This window comes from Paramisgurnus dabryanus, chromosome 1, assembly GCF_030506205.2.
Source record: "Paramisgurnus dabryanus chromosome 1, PD_genome_1.1, whole genome shotgun sequence".
Classification (NCBI taxonomy): domain Eukaryota; kingdom Metazoa; phylum Chordata; class Actinopteri; order Cypriniformes; family Cobitidae; genus Paramisgurnus; species Paramisgurnus dabryanus.
This window is the reverse complement of record NC_133337.1, coordinates 38,472,304-38,499,879: the sequence shown is the minus strand read 5'-3', so window position 1 is coordinate 38,499,879 and position 27,576 is coordinate 38,472,304. Positions and strand designations below refer to the sequence as shown.

At 37.6% G+C, this 27,576-nt stretch overlaps 1 protein-coding gene across 7 annotated transcripts in view; it reads left to right on the top strand.

Annotated features, from left to right (window-relative positions):
• Positions 1-26,453, top strand: part of arhgap44b (Rho GTPase activating protein 44b) — a 29,519-nt gene extending 3,066 nt beyond the window's left edge. The window contains exons 2-23 of one of the 7 annotated variants that reach the window (XM_073814874.1): positions 12,310-12,349; positions 12,438-12,557; positions 12,933-13,009; positions 13,562-13,673; positions 14,341-14,417; positions 14,841-14,955; positions 15,206-15,274; positions 15,374-15,455; positions 16,435-16,562; positions 17,007-17,118; positions 17,201-17,282; positions 17,364-17,444; positions 18,389-18,502; positions 18,674-18,765; positions 18,849-19,029; positions 19,149-19,166; positions 19,779-19,970; positions 20,285-20,755; positions 22,863-22,978; positions 23,315-23,701; positions 24,023-24,063; positions 26,287-26,426. In XM_073814874.1, coding sequence (XP_073670975.1) covers positions 12,310-12,349; positions 12,438-12,557; positions 12,933-13,009; positions 13,562-13,673; positions 14,341-14,417; positions 14,841-14,955; positions 15,206-15,274; positions 15,374-15,455; positions 16,435-16,562; positions 17,007-17,118; positions 17,201-17,282; positions 17,364-17,444; positions 18,389-18,502; positions 18,674-18,765; positions 18,849-19,029; positions 19,149-19,166; positions 19,779-19,970; positions 20,285-20,755; positions 22,863-22,978; positions 23,315-23,701; positions 24,023-24,030 — 2,674 coding nt within the window. In that variant the 3' untranslated portion in view covers positions 24,031-24,063; positions 26,287-26,426. Of the gene's footprint in view, positions 1-12,309; positions 12,350-12,437; positions 12,558-12,932; positions 13,010-13,561; positions 13,674-14,340; positions 14,418-14,840; positions 14,956-15,205; positions 15,275-15,373; positions 15,456-16,434; positions 16,563-17,006; positions 17,119-17,200; positions 17,283-17,363; positions 17,445-18,388; positions 18,503-18,673; positions 18,766-18,848; positions 19,030-19,148; positions 19,167-19,778; positions 19,971-20,284; positions 20,756-22,862; positions 22,979-23,314; positions 23,702-24,022; positions 24,064-26,286 lie in introns of all 7 variants that reach the window. The other 6 variants (XM_073814872.1, XM_073814873.1, XM_065272162.2 and 3 more) reach the window with 6 other exon arrangements.
• Positions 26,454-27,576: the final 1,123 nt, after the last annotated feature.

Sequence of the window (27,576 nt, the reverse complement as noted above, 5' to 3'; positions counted from 1 at the left end):
ACTTCATCCCGGTGGGTTGCTTGGTCAGTATTCATCATGTAAATAAATACTATGGTATGTGAATTATGTTCATCTGACACTTGTAAGTGTTATCTCATCATTAGCATACAGTATTTTACAACTGTGACCTGCATTACAAACACATCAGAGTCACTGATGTCTGAGATTGTTTAAATGTTTGGATACAAACATGAGTATTTATTTATTGTGTCAATGCATTGTAAAACGAAACGACTGCTTAAGACAAATCAATATATAGTGCAGTTAAAATAGTTTAATGTTAGAAAGTTCCTCAGTGGTTTGACAACATCTATATGTGATATAATGTAGTGTGATTGGGAATTATCCAGAATTGTTAAGCTGGGCAGTAAAATTGTTGGTAAAGGACAGGGACAATTGGCAGATTTATATACTACACATATGAGACGTAAGGCCCACCACATTGTGTCTGACCCAGTGCATCCTCTGTTCACAGAATTTAGGAAATTACCATCAGGAAGGAGGTACACAGCTGCATTAGCAACAAAAAATATTTACAAAAAGTCATTTATACCGAGCGCTATATTATTACTGAACTCACAATAGTCCATGATATCTATTGGTGTGTGACGAAGGTGTTATTTAGTGTTGTTTGTAAGGGTTACTGTGATGTTTGCCTGTTGTATTTATTGTCTATTCATTGGGTATGTGTTTTAAAAAACCACCTGTGGAGCCAAAGACAAATTTCCACTTTTTGTGGACAATAAACTTGAAATTGAAATTGAATTGAATTGAATTGTTCAGTGACCTCATCTTCATATGTAATAGACGTTTACCAGTGTATTTACAGTTCAGTTTGAGCTCCAGTCATTATCTGAGCTCCTTAACGCAGGGTGTTTATTTGTGTTTTGTTTGTTTGTTATTGACAACACTAATTACTGTAAACCACATTCACTGAAGTATGGAAATACCATGCTGCTGTTGTGTTGCTCGTCCAGGTTATTTTAGTACCTGACATTAGCCTTCATAACCCTCTGTAATGGCATCACATTTATCTCAGCCTGAGGTGGACGAGACGTTCATTTCTCCTCCTGATGTCTGCAGTATAGTGTGTTGTGTTCTTTATATATGATGAGTGAGCTCAGAGGAAACTGCATGTGTGCAGGTCTGGGGTCAGGATGTGTGCGCTGTCAGTTACCTGTTTAGTGTTACTGAACACAGTATATACATACACACACACACGTACACACAACCCACTCCCCCCCCCACACACACACACAAATTAGTATTGCAGTTTTGAAATATGGGATGAGTTATCACAAAGGTGCTCTCTAATTATATTTCAAACAGAATACCATTTGTCTCCTGCACCTTTGCATCTCGTGGTAAAGCAGTAAAGTTACCGATGTTAATTTGTGTTTTAGCTCTTTGCTGATCCAGACGTATGGTGTCTGCGTGAACAGGTTGCGCAGTGGCATGCAAAACCCTTCACAGAAGAGGGGCAAAAATTGTCTTCAGTCTGAGTTCAATGATTTGTTGAACATTTTTGGGTCCTACGCCTTTCACAGATGACATATATTTATAAAAATACATTTAAACAACTTAACATAGTGATTGCTATCAGGATGTGAGGAGACTTTTGACCAGTATAACTAAAAATGTTTCTGAATCAAATAAGATACAATACCTTTAACAGGCGGTGTCTGTTATGCTCTGCAGCACGTTATAAATGTCTGTTCCTATATGATGTATTTTAGCACCACTAACATGCTTTATTGACCAGTTGACATCCAGCACAAATGACCTTGTGAGTTTATTAAAGTGCACCCATTTCATTGCTAAAATGTTTGTGTATTTGGTATAATACAATGTGTTCACATGGCTTATGGTTAAAAAACAGATTATTTTCCACATACCGTACATTTTTGTAGCTCCAGATATCCCTGTCTTCCTGAAATGCACCGATTTTGTACAAAACTCATCGACCTGAAAAGTGTTCTGTCCCTAATTGGCCAGCTAATCTGTACGTTGTGATTGGCCTGAATACCTCTGACGTCAGCAGAAAATGTGACGCTTCTTACCATGTTTGAAAGATTCGCTCACAATGCAATGCTAACAGGAGTTAACTTACAGGCTGTGAATCTGAAGCGGGATTTGTTGTAGTCCAAGAAAAGAGATTTACATTAGAGATGATAACTCGTGTCATCGTTTACTTTGGGGTTTGTACTTTTTGCATATCATCAACATAAACTAATACACACTTGCACACCAAAGGAAATGTAAAACCGTGAATTGGACCACAGGTGCTCTTTAAGATAGACTAGTCCTCGCACACAACCAGCGTAGAGATGAACTAATGAGATCTAAGGTGTAGACCTGAAACTCATTAAAGTCTTATTTTCTGCTTTTCGTTTGTTATTATGGCCCCTTTAATTCGTCTTGTGTAAATCATGAAGTTGAATGGTCTCCTCTAGATCTTCAGATTCAGATGTAAATTTCATCATTCACTCTCATCATGAGCATCTTCTGGACCGGGAGCATGAAGAGATATATTTAGAAAACACTTCCATTAGCTCCATGGTTTAAGTTTACATTGATATCGATGTTGTCTCATAACTGTTATTAGTATCGTGATGGATTACTGTACATTAGAGCACATGGGTTCTGATGGCCTTCACTTTGAAACATGGTGAAGAAGCTGAGACGTCTTCATCATCTGACCACAGCAGGGCTGATCTGACTCTTAGACACATTCGCTCCATCTGTTAAGCGATACGGTCTGATGGCGGCTGATGCTAACGCTCTTCACACCAGTTAATGCAGTTAGACGCCATGCAGCGTGGGATGAGTGCACAAACACTCATCTATCATCTGTTTTAATGTCTCTTCCCGGCAGACACAGACGTTGAGCAGTATGAACTGAGAAAACATCTCTTCCATATCTGCTTAATAGTGTCATGAAATTAACCTTACAATCCTACAGTCAGATTATTTTTGTCATTAGTATTGCTAAAATGTAAAAGCGCATTTGCAAGAATGCAGTGTATTCTGCATCTTTTTATATATTCCTGTACTTTACTTTAAAGCTGCTTTGCTACAAAACAAATGCGCTATAGACTTATATTGAAATAAACTGAATGACAATGAAAGGTCTCATGAAAGTTGTAGATTTTCACAATATAAATCTCAAATGTTTCATGATATTAGATGTGTTATAGGGCCTACACACAAACATTAATTCAATGTTTTGTTTGGGTAGATTACATAAAAGTCAATGCAATCACGAATAGACACGAATTCGATGTGATGTTAATGACTCAATGTGGGCGATTGTCGCGAAAACAAGCACTATTCACCTCAAACGCACCTTTATGCAAGTTGAAAATATTCAACTCAAGCGAAAATTTCACATGATACGAAGTTGAATCTTGCGAGTAATCTAGTGCGAGGAACGTGATGTTTCGTGTTTGGTGTGTACACAGCATTACAACAGTAACTTATTTTTTATGTTAGTGTGAAATAGACCTCTGTTTAAATCTGTCTGTTTACGTCTTATGATCGGTTGTACAACTCTGATATTATCCAAACAGATGCATGCGTGTATTCAATCATCCAGTTTGTCTTGTTATCCTGTTGTGTGTGTTGTAAAAACATGGTATTGTTGTGGCCTGTGGGAGCAGCTCGAGGAAACCTGCTGCGACAGTAATGCAGGTGTATTTGATTGAAGCTGTAGTATTATTAGCACACATCGGAGGACATTCCCCTGAGAGGACAGGTGTGCAGACAGGTAATGTGAGTGTTATTGGCACCCCCACCCCTCCTCACCCCGCAACGCCCCGCCCATGTGTCCTAATGTATTTCTGATGAGCCATCACGCTCTTTTAGATCAGATATCATTAAGAGCTGAGAGAAAATCTCCATCACATAAACATTATCTGCTTGCTCAATAATTTATACAGCAGGGAAATATCTGATATCTCTTTTAAAGATGGAGATTTTTACAGCTTTTAAATGCTTTCCAGCAAGGGCGCCACTAAGGGAGTTAATACGATTTTAAGGGCTCACACACTTTTTGGCCCTCCAGAGATCATTTTTATTAGGAACCGTAATAGTTATAGCCAACCACTAACAGTTACCTAATGGACAATTTAATAGTTTATGTTTATCACGCTGAAAATGAGAATGATGTTATTTTTGTCCAGATATAGATCCTGAAATTGTCAGCATTCTCCTGTTTTTTAGCAAACTACACTGCTAAAAAAATACAATAGACACCATCACAGAAATTCTAATGGCTTTATTGGTTCTTTGTATTGGTTCTAATGGAATATGGCCCAAAACACACTACAGTGTAGTGGTTTTAATGGTAAAAGCTAATGGTTCCTATTGCTATTTTAATGGAAACCATTAGAATTTTCTGTAATGGTTTTATAGTTGTTTTCAGCAGAGTATGCTAGCAGACTTTTTTGCTAACTACTACTGGACTTCTACACATGCGAGACCCTACCTGTAAAAACCAAACTAAAGTCTTAAATCAAAGTGTTGGATAAAGAGCATCACAGTTGATGATTTTATAAAGTAAAGCACAAATAACTATTTCAGGTGGGTTCTCACAAGCAGGGTCAAAATTATTTAGTATATTAACTAGTGTAATGTTGTTTGTTTAAGAATGTTGCATTTTCTCTGAATATTTGATTACTGTTTTATTTACATTTGCACAATAAATCATCTTATAGCTACAGACATGGTAGGTCTCTGACTTAAGAATGATAATAGTGTACAAAAGTAATAGGTTTGTAATGCAGACAAAGGTTTTAGATAGCTAGGTTGGCTTGTATTTTTGGTGCAAAACTTGTGTTTTTAGGGGCCCAACCTCCTTTTCTTTCATAGAGTCCACATCGGTTGTTTCATAGATGCTGGATTAGTGAATCTACTTCTCCCCGCGGTGAATTAAACACCAAACAGTTGAGCTGTTAAGGTTACAGATGCTCCTCCTAAATGAGTTCCCCTTCGGAAACATGACAAGTTACTCGTTTCACCAATTTCTTGTTCTAGCCACTGCTGAACACAACTTGTTTTGTCATGATGTAACCTAAAGGCAATATAAAATAACAAAAGATAACCACAATGTTTATTTCTTCACCTTAGCCTACACAAATAATATTAATCACTTAAACAATGAGGATTCATATTATTTTGTTCATATGTTACTGAATTGATTTTTATTAGAATTAGTTAATGTTCATTATACCAATTAAAATTCTTCTTTAGTAAAGCATTTCTTTACTAAAATAAGCAGTTTTAAAATAATTTTGTTGAAACACACCAACATCAGCCAGATGAGTTGTGATAACTAATGTGTAACTAATGAATAAATAAGAAGAGGATGTAAAATTTCACAGTGTGTATGTTTGAGATCTGAGTGTTTAAGAGTACACCACAGTACAGAACATCATCTCTTCACATTATAGAAATGAGGTTTGTGTTTGCGTAACAATCCAGTAAAATGTTGGGGGACGTCGGCGTGCGCTTCATTGTCCTTAAAATGAGAACCCTGCTGTCATGCTCCGTTGTCTTTCTGCATTTTCCGATTCCTCGTACAGTGTAAGGGAATATTTTTTCCCCTGGTTATTTTAGTGTATAGGTGTGAGATGTGACCCAGTTTGTTAAGTGAGTTTCTTTGGTAATTAGATTTTTGCTCCTCCGCTCTGCTCATCTTCAGCAGAAAGTTGTGTTGTGTTTCTGCTTTCTGTTCACACTGCAGTGATTTAATGTGAGTTCATTTGTGACTTCTGTAAATAACTCAACTGTGTGAACAGGACCGAATGAAACAGAAGTATATAAATAAATACTGTGCATCTGTGTCATCTCACAAACAGTGTGTATGTGTGTTAGTTTGTGTGTGTGTGACATATGTTTCATGCAGGGTTGGCAGAGTCCCACCAGCATGTGTTTCCTTTCGCTCTCTATTGGACCGTGTGTGTGTGTGTGTGTGTGTGTGTGTGTGTGTGTGTGTGTGTGTGTGTGTGTGTGTGTGCGTGTGTGTGTGTGTGTGTGTGTGTGTGTGTGCATGCATGCGTGTGTGTTTGTGTGTTTACATTTCTCTCAGAAACATATGCACTGTACTGCTGTTGGATTTTAATTTAGATTAAATACCTAAATAAATGAATGGAAAATGTATTCAGATCAGAATTGACCTCACTGTCTGTCAATCTCAGTATAACCTTTATAAACTGAATCTGTGTGTATGTGTGCATGTATGTACATTTGTGTATTCTCAGAGGACTGTGTGTGTGTGTGTGTGTGTGTGTGTGTGTGTGTGTGTGTGTGTGTGTGTGTGTGTGTGTGTGTGTGTGTGTGTGTATTGGCTTTCTTTCTCTCTGGTCAAGCGTATATCATTCACAGGATTGATGAATGTCAGTGAGCATCGCTGCAGTTTCTCACCGATGTCCTAAAATTCTCTTCACGAGTCGATGTCAGGTCCCTATTAGACCCGTGAGACTCTGTAGGAAGACACATATTGTGTGTTTGTGTATTATAAAAGCACACCTGTCTCTCACAGTGCGAATATTTTACACACAGCACAGCAGTATAACACCGGTGAATGCTCACCTTTAAACAAAGTGTAATTGTGACGTCATTTTTCTTTATATACAAACCCCTCTCAGTGTGGTTTGACAGGAATGGTGTGTAAACCTCGTGCTCGTACAGTATTGTTTGGTCTGCTACGTCATCTGATCTGGTTTTGTTAGTTTACTCCACCCAGTTGTGTAAAGTCTCATCTCAAGATGTATAATTCTGTGTTATAGAGATCTACATCTTCATGTTTGTGTTTAATAGAGACACTTCTTGAGAGGAAGCAGTAGATTCATTCTAGATGTTAATTAATTTGATTTGTGCTTTATTCTGATTGGCTGAGAAATGTTCCATGGGTGTTGATTATTTTTCTGTAAACCGCACACATAACATTTTAAATGTCATATAGACACCAGAGCAATGTTTGTGGTAACCATGGTATAAGAGGAATAATTGACTCTGGTCGTTTGAATTATTTGAAAATAATGCACATCCACTTCGCGTCATGCTGCCTAACCACCTTGGGTTGGGTGGGCATTATTTCCTTATAATTCAACAGCCCGTCGTCAATTATTCCTTATGTTTTAAGTATAGGCACAACAGTCAACATCGTGCTGTCAAATATATACAGAAATGATGATGTGCTTTTAGATGCAGAAGATTGTTCTTGCAAGAAATACTGAAGATGAATGGATAGGAGACACACTATTCCCCTGAGAGGACACTTTCACCGTCTATAGCAGGGGTGGCGAACGTCGGTCCTGGAGAGCCGCAGCCCTGCAGTTTTTAGCTCCAACCCTGATTAAACCTCACCTGTCTGAAGGTTTCTAGTAACTCTTTAGACCTTGATTACCTTTTCAGGTGTGTTTGATTAGAGCTGGAGCTAAACTCTGCAGGACTGCGGCTCTCCAGGACCGACGTTCGCCACCCCTGGTCTATAGGGATTGAAGAGTTGTTTAAGGCTGTCTGGATTAGTGTTTCATTCTGTATGTGTGTGACTGAACGTTAATGTAATGTGTGTTTATCTAATGATGTTGTATGCACTGGTGTGTGTTAGGGTTAGATGTTTTATCATCATAACTGTGTTGTGAGTCACTGTAAATCAACCCCTCATGTCTCAGTATGGATGTATTACACCTCAATCATCTCACATGTTTCTTTTGTAGAGTTTCACAAGATATCTCAACCAATTTCTCAGTCTGTGCTTTTATTAGAAATGTTTCTTATCAGTTTTTTACATGACCGGAAACCGTTCATTTCTTCATTTATTCATTGACTCTTGATCTCTTGATATTTCATCTCAGTTATTCATCATGAAATGTGTTTGATGTGGCTTTTTCTCAGTGGATGGTTTACATGAAAATGTTGTTTTGAGTACTTTTGACTTGTTGAGGGTTTAATCTGCTTTAGTTTCACCTCAATTACTCTGACAATCCAGAGTGTCTACACATTCACAACATGAATTCAATTTTTCGATTAATTTTTTTTTTTTAATTGGTCGATTCAAAAATGATTCTCAAAGCAGAATTGATTTTTTTTTTTCATATTTATTTCCGCAAACATTAAAGTAAGATTAACATTAATCTAATTGCTAGTCTTCTTCACTAGATGTTACTCTCATTTTTGACTTGCGCAATGTTACCAAGGAGCAAAAGGCCTTTCATTCATTCAGTGCTTAAAATGGCGGTTTCAGGTGTTTATCGACTTTGATGCCACATTCACATAAAAATTCACATAAAAAGTCAGAGGTATGGAAGCATTTTAGATTTCGCAAGAAAGACGACGACGATAGTGTTGTGGCTTTTAATTTCTTTTTATTAATTACCCACTTGTAAAGTGTTGTTCACTGTTCTTTTTTATTAACCTCTTCAACCCTGAGGACCCTGTCCCGGGTCCAGAATTTCGTATTTTGACTTAATATAAAAGATTCTTTTAATCTTTGATGCTCCGTCATGGACCCCAGTAACACATATGAGATACTGTTTGAAAGCTTAGAGTCTCTACTTTCTGCAGATATGCATCACTTTGACACATCTTTTACTGTAAGAAAGTAATTTACACTTAATTTACACTATCACCCCCCCAATATTTTATTATATCATTTAATATTTACATATTTCATATTTTTCAAAAATGACAAACATGGGCAAGTCATATATCAAATGAAAGCTCTCATTCTCAGGAATAAGGCTACAGTGTTATTTTTGCTCTATTTTTAACACATATCCAACAATCATCGAATGAATAATAAGGTAAAAAATGGTCTTTTGTAAACATATGTGAAACTTGAGTGTGGACTGCCTCAGATAGCACATATAGCCACAAATGATACACCATCTTTTATCTTAGGTCCTACTCTAAACAATGAGTCCATTCACAGCATTTTCTTTGGTTGTGTGCATATATAATCCCTTGCTATTTATTATATGTGCAAAACAAAAAATTAATATTTATATGAAAAATGTATTTTCACACCCTTTAGTAAAATGAGAATAACTTTTGAATGCGACATGCTAAAGAGTTCATTCTTTTTTTGGGTGTTTACTGTCTGCTGCTGCTAACAACCAGAACTGTCTGCAGTCTGCTAGAGCACCCAGAACCAGAGTTATACACTATCAAAGACAGTATTTACAACATAAAAAAGAAAATTTGGTGTTTCATCATATGAAAAACAACATAAATAACAAAATTTGTCACAAACAGCAGCTTTTTATGTAACTTCAAAGGGTTTTCTTTAAAATGATATAAAGAAATTGCATTTATTCCACTGTATGTGGTTATGGGGACACTTCAAATGTTCTTAGGCAGAAATTGTATACAAAAAGGGTATTATTCCTCCCTTTAGTTGGAGTAAAATAACTTTTGCATAGATTATGATAGAGAAAAAATTCCTTTTTCCTCTGTAAGCTGACAATTGTTGGAATCAAACAAAACTGTCTTCAGGGACCTGAGATACCCAGGGCCAGAGTTATACACTTTTAAATAAAAACTTTAGAAAAAAACATTAAAAAGCGCCTATTTATTTTTGTGTTTATTAGAGGCCTGACATCACATACAACCATGTTGAGCACTTTTAACAGTGTCTTATGTAATTTCAAAGGGTTACCTGTAAAATGATACCAAACTTTTGTATGTAAACCTCTGCATGTGGGTATGGGATGCTTTTGAAATTGGGTAGGCCAAATCCAGGCGAAAATCCCCAAAATAGCTTCAGGGTGTAAGAAGTTAATATAGTATTTGTATTAAATCTATATCCATTGAGTTGAATCGGGAATCGAGTATAAAAACCGGCCCGAGAATCGGAATAGAAAATTTAACCGAGAATCGAAATCAAATCGATTTGATAGCTTGTGAATCGAAATCGAATCGATCTGGAAACCGAAACCCAGCCCTAGTATATATACACACACGCACACACAGAAACAAACACTGTGTATGTACACACATTTAGATTTATGCATTTGGCAGTGTGTGTTTGTTGTTTCAGTATGAATCAAACCTTTTGTGCTGTTATTGTAACGCTCCACCTACTGCGCTACAGGAACATACAAAAACAATAAAGCAGGTTAATAAATTAATATCCCATGTTTATGAGTAACATACAGACAAATCTGTTAATGTTAGAGAATAACATTAGCTCAAAACTGGAAAAAAGTCAATCTCACAACAACAATAACATCTGTGTGTTACCTGTGTACCTCATTATGTTTTTGATCTGCTCACTTGATGGCTAGGACAAAGTATTGTGCCATCTACAGGCTTGATCTGGATGTGATCTGTGTTATTTTATAATATCCAGGCCTTGACATTAACTTTTTTCTCACCAGCAAAAGTGGCTAATTGTTTTCCAAAGTTACAACCCACTCAGCATTTTCACTGGCCACAATTTTGTTGTTGATAAAATACATTTTATATGATTAAACCAATGCTATCTCACAAGAATTTGTTTTACGAGTTGAGTAATTCATATTAATTCATACGACCACATTTGTAAGATTTGGTACGATTTGCCTTGACCCCTGTGACATTAGGGTTAGGTGCAGGGTTAGGGGTTCGGTTTTGTTTTTGTTGTTGTTTTCTTGATAATTCATTTTGCACAATTAACTTTGTATGAATTGATACGAAGTAGCCAACTCGTAAAATATGTACAATTTCTCGTGAGATTAGGCTGGATTAAACGTGACTTTGTGAAAAGATAAAGACAAAAACCCTAAACAAACACTTTAAATATTGATTAAGTGTTATTGTCTGTCTTACCCACCACAGCGGAAATCTACCTGCATTTGGCGAGTGTTAATGTCAAGCCCTGGTCACATCTATAATAATAATGCACAGATATGTGGTGATATATACAGTACTGTGTTCATATCCTAGGTCACTACCAGCTTTGTAGTTTTACCAAAGTTTGAATGACCATCCATATTTATTTTTTAGTTTTTGAGCAAGTCTTTTCTGATTTTTTTTTTTGTGTTTTTTTATACTGCATACAAATTTCATAAAATTGTGTCATTTTTTGTTCTTTAAACGGTTGCGGAGCCTGAGAGGTGTCTGGGGTGGCACTGGATCCCCCTGACATCTGACTGACCACCCTGTGTGCCACAACAAATTTAATACGCTAGTTTCACTCCCTCCAATAAATCACTTTGACATGCGGTAGTGGAGCACATTGTTATAAACAAATATTAAAAGAATATTAACATACATTACAAATACTACGTAATGATTTCATCATAGTGTGTAGTATTTTTGTGGACTGCTTTTATAATAATCTTTTTCTGTTTGCATTGTTTTTAAAACAAAACTAAATGCTGTGTTTATTATTCTTAAATGATTTTGACATCTGTGCTAGTAATGCATGCAGTGCAGTAGGAATATCTAATGTGTAATGTGAAGTAATTAGCAATCATGAGATTCATTCATGTGTTTGTGATACAGGGTTACACAACGTTTCTTTCATTAACTAAATGGACCCCTAACGTAGCCTTGGCCACCACCCCATTTATAAAATTCACTGTCTGTAAACTAGTTGTTGTTATGAATGTCAGTCAGTCATTAGTTATAAACCACAGACAGATGTGTGTTATCAAAAGGGAAACAATGGATAGTTGTCATACCTGACGGTCAGGTCTCATACCTTGGATGATTTCCTCTAACTGAAGATGATTCAGTCATCATGGCTCTGTGGAAGAGAAAGCTTCAGATCTCCACCCGACGAAAACGCAAAGCCCATTCTGAGTAAGAGACTGACGTTTGTCTGATATAATACTGACTTATTCTGTCATCAGATCTGCGTTTGTAAGGTGTCTGATCTGATCTGGACACCCTATGTGTGTTCATATATGTTTGTGTGCTTTATCTGGATTGTGTCCAGTTACTGGTTGAGTTGTGTTTGGGTCAGATCAGATAGGTGGTGTTGTTTCTTTATCTGAATGATTCATTTGTAAATCCTGTTGTATTTTACTCAAAGATGTCTATTTTCAGGAACACAAACATTGATTGTGTTGTGATCATTTTCATATGCACATCACCATGCATTCACATTTACTGCTGTCATGTTTCTGTGTTATCTTTGTGCATTTTTCGATTCCTCTTTCTGTCTCTCTCTCTCTGTCTCTCTCTCTTCACTGTGTAAATGTTAGTTTTCATTCATTGTTACTGAAGCGAGAGATTCGTCATGCACTGTAAGTTTACTGTGCTGTTTCCCATGATGGTTTGTTTTCCTGAATGCTAATGAATGTTTGCTGTCTGTCACAGGGCTGAGAAAACAGAAGTTCTGAATGAAGATCTACTCCAGGTGAGTGATGTCACTGTATGTCAATGTTATTTGTGTTTATGTGTGAATAGTTTATGTCTGAGATTCTGCATGTGTGCGGTGTCTGCAGGCGGAGAAACGTCTGGAACTAGTTAAGCAGGTTACCCACAGCACACATAAGAAGCTGACCGCATGTCTGCAGGGTCAGCAGGGTGTAGATGTGGACAAGAAGTCCGTCAGGTCACCTTCAGTAAGTCATGTGACGTCTCTCTCTCTTTCTCGTGCGCTTTATCATCCACATCACTGCAGAAGATCATAAAAATTACAGAGACAAATCACAGATGAGATCTGTATTGATTATTATAGACGGGAAAGAAATTAAATTAAGATAAAATTGAGACATTTGTTTCTGTGAGATGCCATTGAAGTTCTTAACATCTTAAGCTGCATAGATTTGACAATATATGACTAATACTTAAACTTGGAATGAAAAGCCAAAGATACATCCCAACATTTCTCATCATTCACAAAGGACTAAATGCTGTCTATAATATAAATTACTGTTAATGTATTGTACTGTACTGTATATTGGGTCAAACGTTTGTGTTTTTGTGTGTTTGAGCAGAAGAAACTTCCTCTAACATCACTGGCTCAATGTTTGGTGGATGGTGCAGCTATATTGGGCGATGATTCTCTATTGGGGTAAGAATGACATTCAAACACACAATGATCACGTTTACATGCACCCTCATAATTTATAATAGGATTTTGCGATTATACTCATGTAAGCACAATACTTCAATAAAATAAAGCTCATAATGGCAGTAAGTATAATCGTATTAAAACAGGTGACGTACAACGTTTTTAATCACAGTATTCATCCATGTAAACACTTTACTCGCATCTATACCGCACTAACTGAAGTGTTTGTGTGTTTTAGTTACGCACCGTGAGCGAATTCATTTTAAACTTGACATTAAGAAGTTTTCCCTGAACTCTGTCAACACGACTCAGTCTGCCTTCACCCAGAAACAGCTCAAATAACACAAAACCATTACAAACACTGTCGTAATATTTCTGTCTTCATCACGGCATAGAAAAACTAAATACGTCCATAAGAATGTAAATAAATTAAAACTGACGACAGTGTAAGTTCATTTGCGCTCGGCACTGGGCTATGTGTGAAATATGATAAATATAATATAATAAACTAAAATCATTCCTGATCTAAACATGTGGTTCATGTATGTGCAGTAAGATGCTGAAGATCTGTGGAGAGACACAGGACAAACTCGCTCAAGAACTTCTGCTGTTTGAACTCCAAACCGAGCAAGATGTCATCGATCCGCTCTATACTCTTGCTGAGGTTTGTGTTCATTCTGTCATGTAAATAAAATCATCCATACTTATCCATGACTTCTAGTGGACAGATGCCACAAATTAATGTTGTAATGAAACATTGCATAATATTTGTATTATTTAGTCAGTGATGGAGCATTGCGTTAGCAGCACAAAAGGTCATGAGTTTGACACACATACTGATAAAAATGTATAGCTTATAATGCACTGTAAGTCACTTTTGACAGAGGCGGACACTACTTAAGAATTTTTACTTTCTACATAAAAGTAAAAAAAAATTATGTGTTTTTCTTTGGAAAACATACATTCCAAAGCATATTATCATAATTTTTACATTTCATCATTTGAAGTTTTTGGTTTATATTTAATATTTAAGTACATTAAACACCTAGTATTTTTTTTTCGTACTTTTACTCAAGAAATGTAATTAGGGTTAGGGTTTAAATCTATTTTAATATGCAATACAAAAGCAATACACAGTATGATTCTATGCTTTAGAATTAAGTGAAGATTTTTTAGTAAAGTCAATTTTTTCAATTAAATGTACTTAAAATACTCAAGTAGTGTCCGCCTCTGATTTTGGATAAAAGTGTCTGCCAAATACATGAATGTAAAGTGTTTCATGAAAGAAATCTTGAACTTTATTTGCTTATTTTTCTTCTGGTTCTTCAAAGATCGAAATTCCCAACATTCAAAAGCAAAGAAAACATTTAGCCAAACTGGTATTGGACATGGATTCTGCTCGCGCGAGGTGAGAAACATTCACACACAAACACAGAGATTTGTTTTTATCTGAATAACAAAATGAGGACAATAATTTAATGTTTTGATGTCAAATCACAAACTAACCATAACACAAACCCTGCAATTTCCAGTGTCATATTGCAATCTGTTATCTAAATTTAACAAAATGTACTATTATTAGTGTTAGGGGTCACAAAAACATCTTTAATTTGGTTCATTTTTTAAGTTTTATGTTTGTGTGATATCCGATCTTCAGAAATAAGAGTCTGCATTTACTATTAAAGGGTTGATAAAGGAGACATACAGAAAGTGTCCAATATAATAGTGTTGTGCTCTGTTCAATAGATGACAGGTGTCAGTTTATGTACGTCTGGGCCGAGCAGCTGTAATATGAATGCTAACAGATGTCATTCTCTCCTCTGACCTATAGGTGGCATCAATCATCCAAATCTACTCTGTCCAATAAAGAAACATCAACGGGGGCCAAAGCCGACGCCCTCAGGGAGGAGATGGAGGAGGCAGCAAATCGCATGGAGATCTGTAGGGTGGGTGGGGCTTATTTTTATTGTGCAGCCATATACTCTTTATAAAGTATGGAGCATGCAATCATTAACATAATTCATTACATTGCATTTTGAAGTGTGTGTAATAATAAATATTTTTACAAATAATGTATTCAGGCATTTTTGTAAATAGAAGATTGCGTACTGTTACGTCAACATAAGCGCTCTGTTCCACTGTTTATTTAATGTCTCAGAAGTATGCATCATTCATGATGAACGTGTTATTTTTCAGGATCAGCTTTCGGCAGACATGTATAGTTTCATGGCCAAAGAAATTGACCACGCAAACTACTTTCAAACAGTGAGTGTGTTACTGAAACAAACCAGAGTTCTGCCTTCATCACCATACAGACCAATAATTATCTCTCTTCTTCCTCTTCTTCTGTGTTTGTTTGTGTAGTTGATAGAAGTCCAGGCAGAATACCACAGGAAATCTTTAGAGCTGCTCCAGAACATCCTGCCACAGATTAAAGCTCAACAGGGTGAGACTCATTTAAACCGAATAAAAGTTAAATTCATACTTGCATGCAGGTGATAAACATAAACCAGAAACTGAAGAAATATTATTATTAGTATTATTATTTATACTATTATGGTCTTTTACAAGATGCAATATAAGTCTCAGATGTGTGCCCAGAATGTGTCTGTGAATACCCCACAGATTATTTATTATATCATGTCCAAAATGACCATTAAATGTGCTGTTTTAATGTCTGTACCTTTAAATGCAAATGAGCTACAGGTCCTCACTCCCTTACAAACATACAGTTGTGATTAATATAGTCTATTGAGATATTGTGGACAAAGTACAACTCACTGAGGGTGGAAACTATGGTAATTCAGGACTTTAAGTGGGTGGGGCTTTATCAATGTGACATCACATTGATAAGAAAATCAAAACAGCATGTCTAATGACACTGCTTTGATTTTAATGAGGATTAAAAAATGGAGGTGGATTTTTTTCATTGTAGGGTGGTTGTGTTCACACACTGCCAACCAGTGATGCGCGGGTTGATCCGAAATTAGCGGATACCTGCGGTCACTCGCGGTTACGAGTCATCCAAAAATATGTTTAATGGTATTCTGGTCACGGTTGGTCGGGCCTTTTGAAATGAAGATGCCAATAAACTATTTTAAACAATTACTACTTTTAAAAAAATGCGGGCCAGGGAGCAAGTCGGGTACAATATATCCCACACAATCTCACACATTCACCTACAGGAGAACGTATTATGTTGCCCACGAGATGCATTGCATTTTGTTGCAATGTGCATGCGTCGAATGTTTGTTTACACGTGTATACTTTGCAAGGTTGTGCATTCGACCGTGTTAAAAACAGAATATACTCCAGGCTTAACTGTAGACAACACTGAACAGCCTGATTCTCCATAAAGATCATCACTCACATTATTCTTGGAGTTTATCTTGATTGTTGTTTTATATTGTGTGTGTGTATTTCAGAGTCATGGGTGGAGAAGCCGTGTTATGGGAAACCACTGGAGGAACATCTGTGTCTGAGCGGCAGAGAAATTGCATTTCCCATTGAAGCGTGTGTGACAATGCTGCTGGACTGTGGCCTACAGGAGGAGGTGAACACATCTCTTCACACCTCTTTACACCAAGACTAAAACACCTTGAAACTCAACTGTGCATTTCTGCAAACCTTTTCATGAAACCCTTTCACACAGCGTGTTGATCCTATAAAATTGGTCCTATAAGATCATATAAAATTCATACTGATCTTGGGATGGGGATGTAGTCACATTGCTGGGATCAGTTCTGGAACGTGTTGCATTTACATTACACATCACGTGTCTCTACAAGATCTATACGGGATGTGTGTGAACGCACGCACAGATTCCAGACGATCATAGGTGTGACTGAAACAAAATCAAATGATCCTGGGACAAATCCCTCACACATTACCTGTGTATTTTCTGTGCATCTCTGTGTGAAAAGGGCTATGCTGTAATGAAATGATTTTCCAGAGGAAGAGTAGATAGATTTATTCCTCTGGTTTTTTTTTTGATCAGGGTTTGTTTAGAGTCGCTCCATCTGCCTCTAAGCTGAAGAAATTAAAGGCGTCATTAGATTGTGGCGTTCTGGACTTTCAGGAGTATTCAGCCGATCCTCACGCCATCGCAGGTGAGATCAGGTGTCTCTCTCATGGTTTTAATTAGCAGCACACAGTTTCACCTGATCTCAGATCAGTGTTTGTGCTCTACAGGTGCTCTGAAGTCATACCTGCGTGAGCTGCCTGAACCTCTGCTGACCTTTGACCTGTATGAAGAGTGGATACAAGCCTCAATGTGAGCGAGTGTGTTTGTTTATGTCAGTTTGTTTGTTGTGTGCTTGTGTGTAGTTATTCAGGAGTTTGTGTTTGTTTTCAGTATTGGAGATCAGGACAAACGTCTGCAGGCCTTATTAACCACCTGTGAGAAGCTGCCGAAAGCCAACAGTGAAAACTTCAAGTGAGTCCAGATATTCAACGATTACTAAAATCAACATCAGCATATTGACACATAATGTCTCCATGTACACTGTAACGTTTCAGGAGTGTAACCGCGGTGTAAAAAAATATGTCACGTCATGCGAAAATAAATCTTTATTCTTACCTGCAGTTCCAAACAGTGTTTTTGCGTCTTTTTAATGGGAGGAGAGAGATCGCTCCAGAGAAAGTGATTGTTTTCATTGCTTTATTCCAAGTGTATGTTAATCATCCACACGATGTGACATCATTGCAAGTTTATATCCAAGAGAGCTGATCTTCGACAGGCATAGGGATAATCATTTCCGATTGGGATTCACAGACTGATTTACGAGCTTGAGACACACGGAAAGTGTTTAAAAACAGTGCGTGTGTCCGTGTGTGTGTGCGCATGCTCTGTTAGCAGCCTTTCAGTCAGAGAAGAGCAAATGACTCACGTGTTTAAAGAAGCCTCCCTCACTAATACTAAAATGACCAGTAGGTGTTGGAATGATACAAACAGTGAAGCGGTTACTGTTATGTTATCTGTACAATATCGCACGCCTGGGAAGAGATCTTAGCCAATCAGATTCAAGAACCAGAAAGAACTGTTGTATAATATAATATAAAATATAATCATGTAAATGTTATATATCAACATTATTATAAACTTTATAATTATAGCCTAGTATTTGATTATAGCGTACGAGTGGTTTTAGGTTTTCTTGAATTTTTGCGTACATTTAGAAGAAATTTTGATACGAAAGTTTTTGTTGAATCATGATTTGTTTGTAAAAACATCCATACGCACATCTTACGCACAAAACTGTGTGTACACATGTTTGACCCATTTATTCTTAGTTAATATAAACAAGTGTAATAGATTAAAAGACTTAGCAGAATGTTAAGATGTTTTTAGTATTGTTTCTTGATTGATTTTTCCGTCAGGTATTTGATTAAATTTCTTGCCAAGCTGAATGAGTATCAGGATTATAATAAGATGACAGCAGGAAACATTGCAATAGTCCTGGGGCCAAACCTGCTGTGGGCGAACACTGAGGGGTAAGCGATCACACTTTACATTTATTCATTTGAGAGACCCTTTTTTTCCCAAATAAGTTACTTATAGTGCATTTATCGGTATGTGTGCTCCCTGGGAATCCAACCCATGACCTTTCGAGCTCGCTCTACACTAACACTAATACTCTTTCATTTCGCTGTTATTTTTCCCAGAAATATTACAGAGATCATGACCACAGTGTCACTACAGATCGTGGGGATCATTGAGCCAGTTATTCAGCATGCTGATTGGTTCTTCCCTGGAGGTGAGGCATACAGTTTGACCAATGAGAAGCCCTGACTCGACACATTCACAAATGCTGAACACTTGTGTTACTTCCTCTCACAGAGGTTGAATTTAATGTTACGGGTAACTACGGCAGCCCCGTCCACACCAATCACAACGCCAACTACAGCTCCATGCCGTCTCCTGACTTGGACCAATCGGATCGCAAGGTGCAGGACCAGAACAGACGACCTCTCAGTGTTGCCACGGACAACATGATGCTGGAGTTCTACAAGAAAGATGGGTATGAGAAAAACTGCAGAACGTAACAATAAACATCATCAGACGAGATAAGAGATGCTTTGGGTTTAAATCTTCTGTCTTCTACTTTTAAATGCTTCTGCTTTTATTCCGCTATTGCAGCATCAGGAAAATTCAGAGGTATGGAAACCTTTCTGTCTGATCTACTCTTTCCTGATTTTCCCTATGATTTATAAAAGGATCTGAGACCAGATGCTGTTCTGTGATAGGATTATGCATTATAGTGAAGAACCATATTCAAATTTGAGGGATCTGATTGGCTGCATGTTGTTTCCAATGTAATTTGGGGTGCTTCTCAATATGCTTCCTCGTTCCTAAGTTCCTTCACCATCATGTAGGACATCTCAATACTTGAGATGTTAGGAGGTTTCCTGAGGAGTCATGAGCAATGTATAAACCACTTATCTTCCTAAGTGATCAAAGCTATAGACATTATTTATATTTACTTATATTTTACAGCACTTTAAAGAATGTCTTTATTTTAATGTAGTTACACTATGAACTCTATGTATTTAACTTTATTTTTCTTGTTAAATATTTGGGTTTTTAATGAACTTGATAATAGAGAATGAACGTTAAACAGAGAGTGAAGAATGAGGATATGCCATTTTACTTAATGCTTCGTCTCCTCCGTCCTTGCAAAGTAAGCGAGGATGCAGAAATAAGAATTGAGAAGCACCCATGCTGTTTGTCGTATGGAATCTGATTGGCAGTGTGTCTGCCCCCTTGCAGTATGGGAGTGCGAGTGATGGACACCTCCTGGGTATCTCGGAGAGGTTCCTCGTCGTCACGTAAGAGTTCGTCGACCCCACCCGGCGTACAGCCGCCCGTGCCGCCCACTGATTCGCTGAACCCTGAGCAACTGGGCGATCTCTCCACCTCCCCCTCACAGACTCCGCCCCCGATTAGTAGTGACAGAACAAGGTAAAAAGAGGGAACCGATAGAAGTGACATTCATTGAAACACCGCTGCTATTGAGCTGATCACGTGACTGCTGCTTATTTCAATGCAGACAACTTAAGTCATCATGAATCTTTATATCATATTATTACATTTGCATATTATGAAAGTAGGGCTGCAAACCGATTAATCGCGATTAATCTTTTTGCAGCCCTAAGTGAAAGTAGTTCAGAATGAATCAGATTCATGCCAATGTTTCCCTGTCAGATAACGGTATTTCGTCATCTGATGCCGTGCGTTTCTTCCTCTTTATGTCTCAATCTTCATAATCTTTTCAGCTCTGATGACACCCCGCCCTATTGGTCGGATTCCTGTTACGCCTGCCCCTCCCCTGAGGAGGAAAGGCCTCCCCCTCCGTACCCGTTCTCTTCCTCCTTTTCGTTTTCTCACCCCTCGCCCAACCCTCGACCGGAGCCCTGCGCGCGTCCGGTCTTTCCCGAACCCGGCCCGTCTCCTCCTCCACTGTCCGCCCGCTGGTCCGTTTACACCCCTCCTCCCGTCCTTACGTCCTCCAACTCTCTAGATATCAACTCCAACCCTAAACCCAGTTTCCTGCACCTGTCCAAACAGGGCTCGGTGCCCGCCGACCCCCCGCATGCGCCGCACGTTGATTCTACCCCCCCGCCCGTATACATCAAACCCCCGCTTGTGCTGCCCCGACATGACGCCCCTCACCCTAACTTTACCCCTCACGCTGCTTCTCCACCATGGGCCGCCGGTGTACGAGAGAGGGGACTCAGAGTCGCTAGGTAATTACCCATAATCCTTTACTTGAACAGAACCATCAGGAGGTAGAGAGAGAAATTTTTCTAATTAATTCTATAGCACATTTAAAAACTGATAAAGCAGACCAAAGTGATGTACAGTCAGTATAACATTTCAAAGAATTAACAGGAATATAAAACACACAATAGACATAGAAGCAATATACACATTCCATTAACCACACTGATATCTTAGATGTCAATACAGTATTTTGTAGTTTAAATATCCATGCAACATCTCTGTTAAAGGTGCCATAGAATGTAAAACTGTATTTATGTAGGCATGAATAAAGTTGTGTTCATGGTAATGAGATATCATGAGCCTCAAACACGATTGTTTCCTCCTTCTTATGTAAACCTCGTGCATGCAAAAGACCGCTGGAAAACAGACCAATCACAACATAGCAGCTAGTTAATGCTATATGCTAATTAATGATATATGCTAACATTTAGGCTCAGAAACATCCATTATCAATCTCCAAACAATTGATTATTCCTCAAAATCTGATCCAGACTCAAACATAAGATCTGTTTACACACACACAGAGCTACTGAAGGAGAAACAGCCAATCAGAGCAGAGCTCAACATTATTATTCATGACCCTTAAGGTAATAATGGACCATTTCATTAAAAAGACAAATCCTGAGGTTGGACAAACTGACGCTGTATAATTGTTGCACTTAATAAAGCCACAAACTTTCTGTGTAGATATCAGCGAATAATTGTACAGATGATTAACATGTATTCTTTGGCACCTTTAAAGTTTTTAGAGAAATTGAAAAACCTCCTCATTAAAACCGATACAAATATATAATACACATCAGTCCTGATCTTCAGACTAAAACTGTATAAAATCAAAACTAATGATTCTCTATCAAGTTCCCTTTACTGCTTTTATCCAAATCAATGAATCAAAACACCCAACTCTTCACTGAAGGGATTTTTCTCTTTGCTTTGAATGGCTGCCATACTAACATACAATTCACAACACATACAACACATACAATACTGTGCAAAAGTCTTCAGCCACCACCAGCAGCTTTGTTGTTTTAGCAAAGTTTTAATGTCCTTTCATATTTATTTTTCACTCTTTTTTAAGATACAAACAGAAAATAGAGGAAATATGTACACAAAATAAAAAATAAATCAAATTCCAGAACTAAATGTCTTCTTCAGGCATCAGTCAGTATTCAGTGAGACCTCTCTTGGCACGAAACACATCTTGAGCTTTTTGAGGAGACTGAAGTCCTGAAGTCATTCAATTAGAATTAGAAATTAGGATTTAATTTCATTTAGATTTAAGAGATCCTGCAGCTGCCTGCTATTGCTCAAGAGGAAGAGGAGTTTACCCTAAATACTTGACACTTCAGCTTATACTTTTATACTGTTTTTAAAGGGGACATTTCACCAGACTTGTTTAAGATGTAAAATAAATCTTTGGTGTCTCCAGAGTACATATGTGAAGTTATAGCTCAAAAAATCCCTCAGATAATTTATAATAACATGTTAAAATTGCTACTTTGTAGATGTGAGCAAAATGAACCGTTTATGTGTGTGTCCTTTAAATTGCAAATGAGCTGATCTCTGTACTTAATGGCAGTGCTGTGGTTGGATAGTGCAGATTAAGGGGCGGTATTATTATAATAAGATCCCATTCTGACATCACAAGGGGAGACAAATTTCAATGATCTATTTTTTCCACATGCTTGTAGAGAATGGTTTACCAAAACTAAGTTACTGGGTTGATCTTTTTCACATTTTCTAGGTTGATAGAAGCACTGGGGACCCAATTATAACACTTAAACATGAAGTCAGATTTTTATGATATGTCCCCTTAAATACAACATATAAATTTCCTGTATTTTCTGGTTGTATTCTAATAAAGAGACTAAGTAGTAATATATGATCACTATATGTGAACATTGCAAAAACAACAAATCTAATGGTGGCCTAAGACTTTTACACTTTACTGTATACATGACTGAAAACCGATTCAAATAAACTCAAGATTCTTTCATTCACTGTCGTGTTAGTTTGAATGGTTTGTCTTCAGTGCAGTAATCAGATGTTTGTGTTTATTTGTGTTGTCAGTTCTCCTAAGACCAGAGAGCCGTCGCCTGTGATTGGTCAAAGAGGAATTTCACCTACAGCTCCCTCTGGTGGACAGATACAGTTATCAGACCAGAGTCCTCACACACTGCGCAAAGGTAAAGATGATGGATTATGTGTATACGTCTGATATGCTAGAGTAATCCTAAAAGACGACACAATTAACTTTGAGAAAATCTACTTTATAAACATACAGGAATACAGAAAAAGAATACCTATGACTCTTTCGTTTAGTAAAATATCCGTATAGAAAATCACTTTGACTGAAATATAAACTATAAATATAAATATGGGAAAAGAAACATTACACGTGAGATCACGTGATATCTCACCTGCAGTTAATCTTTTGTCAGTCTAACGTAATCTTCTATGAAATGTGGACATTATGTCTCATCTACCGGAGATGATTCTGTTGATCTCTTTCCATCTCTCAGTTTCGAAAAAATTGTCCCCCATCCCTCCCAAGGGTCCGTTTTCTCCACCCGCCGGCGTGTCGGACCTGTCTCCCGGTCCCTCTCCCGTCAGCCTGTCCCCGACCCCTCCCAGCACTCCCTCATCGTACGGCTTCAGTTACCCGCAGGGCGGCTCCACCCTCACCTCCCCGGGTCACGCCCACAGTCAGACGCCCAGCACTCCGTCTCTCTCCTCACCCCCTTCGCTCACAGGCACCCTTCCCAAATCACGGCCCACTCCTAAACCGCCTCGTCAGAGACCCAACCTGCCCCCTCCGCGGCCTCCGGGTACGTCGGGTCTGAGCCCGCAGCCTCTGGAGCACCCGACGGGCCTGTTGGATGGATTGTCACCTGAGAGTATGTCGACAGGTAAAACCCGCCCGTCACGCTGTCAGATAACGGCTCCGCACAAGTTAGTTTTCAGTATGGATGTTACTGTGAAGGTGTTAATGTGATGTTGACCAGACTAAAACATACTTCTCCTTATTGTATGAGAGTCTCCACATCTGCTGAACACAGACCAATCAGCTGTGAGCTCCATGCCAGCACATTATTTTTAAATATTCATATTAATATGATAAATATAATGGACAGCAGATGTGCACACATGTATGTATGTGATAGATATGAAACGCTGTACAGCTCAATGGATTTTCTCTCCTGTCTGCTCTCGCTGTTGTTATTTTGCAGCGGTTTGAGCTCAGGGTGTCGGTGGGCTTTAACTCAGATGGGTAAGAGAAGCAGCGTGTGTTTTATATTTCACCCGGCGTCATGCCTCCGCCTGGCTGTGCTGTACATACACCACATGGTTCCTGCTGTTTTTGCCTTGTGCTTCTGGCTGTGTTATTAACACTGCTGTCTGCATGGCTCAGATCCTGATACTCCTCCTCATCCACTGCCCTGCACCCGACTACACTTTACATGAAAAGACTTCAAGAGATACAAATGACAATTCTGTCATCATATACTTGCCTTCATGTGTTTACAAACCTGTAACCTCAGTTTTCTTCTTTAGTGGAACGCAAAATGAGTTGATCGTGACCTTCTGAGGTTGCACACACTGCAAAATGACTCGCTTAGTATTTTGGTCTTGTTTTCAGTACACAATCTTAAATCTAGATGCATTTTCTTTATAGACCAAATATATCAAATTTAAGTGAATTTGTGCATAAGACAAGCAAAAAAATCTGCCAATGGGGTCAGAAAAAAATCCAGAAATAAGTTTACTTTTTTTTTTCTTAAGCGCTTAATTCCAAAAAATTCAAGAAAATAGTTTTTTTTTGCTTTTTTAAGCACAAATTCACTTAAATTTGATATGTTTTGTCTATAAACTAGACTTATATTTTACTCATCAAGAGAATGCATCTTGATTTAAGTATTTTGTAGATAATTGTACTGAAAGCAATACAAAAATACTAAGTACACTGCAAAAAATGATTTTCAAGAAAAATATTGTCTTGTTTTCAGTAAAAATATCTAAAAATTCTTAAATTAAGATGCTTTTTCTTGATGAGCAAAACGACCCAAGAAAATAAGTCTAGTTTCTAGACCAAAAGATTTTCTGCATAAAACAAGCAAAAAAATCTGCCAATGGAGTAAGCATTTTTTTCTTGAATTTAGTGTATAAGAAAAATGTTCAAGATTTTTTGCTTACTCCATTGGCAGATTTTTTTGCTTGTTTGATGCACAAAATCTTTTGGTCTAAAAACTAGACTTATTTTCTTGGGTCGTTTTGCTCATCAAGAAAAAGCATCTTAATTTAAGAATTTTTAGATATTTTTACTGAAAACAAGACAAAAATACTAAGAATGTTTTTTCTTAAAAATAATTTTTTGAGATGGTCCTCACTGCGGAACACAACATCCAGGGGGCGGGGTTGGATCTAGATCCAACTCCTCCCACTTTATATACTTTGTTCCGCCAAATGAACCGGTATATTTGCGTTGTTGCAGCCCGCAATTAGTTGCAACCTGTGGTCGCCAACGTTTGCTCTTATCAATTTAAGTGTACGTTTGATTAATAATATAGTTGAGAAAGATTCATAATTTAGAAAGTATCACAGTTAGGTGTAAGGGGAGGTAAGGACACGTTCCCGACAGTTTGATATCACTGAAGGGATTTATTTGTACATTATCCCACTTATTACACAGCTATTCCTATACGAGTAAATATAAAAACAAAATTATTTGATATCTTTTATTAGCAAATTTAAAAAAAAAATAAACCATCTACGAGGGAAAACTGTTTCCTAATGGCTGTAAGCAAAGACGCGTTAAAACAAGTTCAAAGTCCATACAAGATAGGTCTTAAACTGCATGTGGTAAGATTACTCATAGTAGGCTTACCCGAAATGTTTTACTCCAAAACATTATAGCAAAAAACTTACATTTCACCCTAAAGGCACTACTTTTATTGTAGTCATAAGTAAAGTTAGTTTTTATGTCAAAATAATAACTTAATTTAGTTACGACTTAATGCGGAAATGGTAACGCAGCAACACTTGTAACGTGTCTTGTGGTAAAACTGCCGACCAATGGGATCTCTGGATCGGGATCCAGCTCCGCCCCTGGATCTAAATCCAACCCCGCCCCCTGGATGACGTGTTCTGCAGTGAGGCGCTACTGAATTTTTTTGCAGTGCACAGATGTTTTAAAGCTTTTGTGTTTTTTAAGGCTTGACCGATGTCTGAACCGTTGTTGTATTTAGCAATGTGAAAGAGAATTTCCTTCTCTTGTGTTTTATGGTGAAAATCACAAAAACATAAAGTTATGAAGGTGATTCAATAATGACAGAATTTCATTTAGTTGAAAGTTCATCAATTAGATTCATATCTGAGGAGTTTCTCGTGTTTTAACAAAAAATGATCCACGCTACATGTCAGTGTTGTAATGTAATGTATTGTCTGTATAAGTGCTTGAGAAATGTACTTAAGGTTGATTTTCTCTCACGTCTAGACTCGTTGTGTGATCTGGATATTCCTGTGATAAACGTGGATCTGGGTGAAATCCTGGATGAAGGATCTTGCTGGAACTCTGAGGTTCTGTTGGAGTCCAGCAGCAGCAGAGTGGAATCAGAAGAAGAGTCAGAAAGCACGGCCCTATGACACCTCTTTACCCACAATCCATTGCTCCCGGCCTTCAACGCACAAATGACATTCAGTTGTACGATGCTACTGATGCATTTCCATGTTAATCCCAGAAAATATTCCCGCTGCAGCGACTGGAAAAATCACGAGAGACTACAAAAACAGGTCATACTACTGTACAAAAAAACATTACTGGTGTGGTCCTGTCTTGTTTTTTTTTTCTTTATTTGCCTTATTTAAGTTTTGCACTTTTTGCCTTGAACTTCTCCTAACATTTGTTTGGGCTCACAACAGAAGGTAGAAAGTCTGAAGCTTCAAGACTCACATCTTAAGAGATTTGTGCTGTTGTGTTGTCTGTGTCAGAAGAAGGGACAATAGATTGAGTTTGTGTTCAGATTGTGAAAGTGCAGGAGTTTGTTATACACATTCATCATGATGGACGTCTCTGATACGATTATTCAGTTTTCAGTGTCTCATTGCACAAAGGTTTTATTTTTAAGGTCTATGGGGTTGATTCGCAGACAGTGCTTAAGTCTCATCAAAGAGAAAAATGCTTGGCAAATAAAATCAGCTTGCACTGCAATATCTTCACATATAACAGCGCCATTATTTTGACTCAAGATGCACTCCTGTAATGTTTTTTTGCAAGGAATGTTTGTAATATAATATAACTAAGGCCTAGTCCTGGCTTAATCTAAACCCTGTCTGGGAAACCACCCCATCATGTCTAAAATAGTCATAAAACATCTCATGGTTATGTTTCATTACATCCAGTTGTCTTTGAACACAAGAACATATTATGAGCTCTTACCGGTCTGATGAAGAGTAATAATGGTCAGTGACAGATGCTGTACTATAGTACTGTAACAGTTACTATAGTAAACTGAAGAGGTTTACTGTTGCACTGAATCCTGGACTATTTGTAGTAATATCAAAAGTTGATAAATAAAAGATAGAATAGAAAATATGAAAGAATATAAAGAAGAAAGTGAAGGATATTATACTGACCTGAAGTGTTGACTGAGCAGATGTTGAATGTGTTCTGGAGTTTGACCACAGTGACCTTTCCAGTCATTTGGGATTATTGGATAATTTTTTTATTTAAAATAGATGATACGCATGAAAAACTCATTTCTATTTGATGATATATTTCACTGCT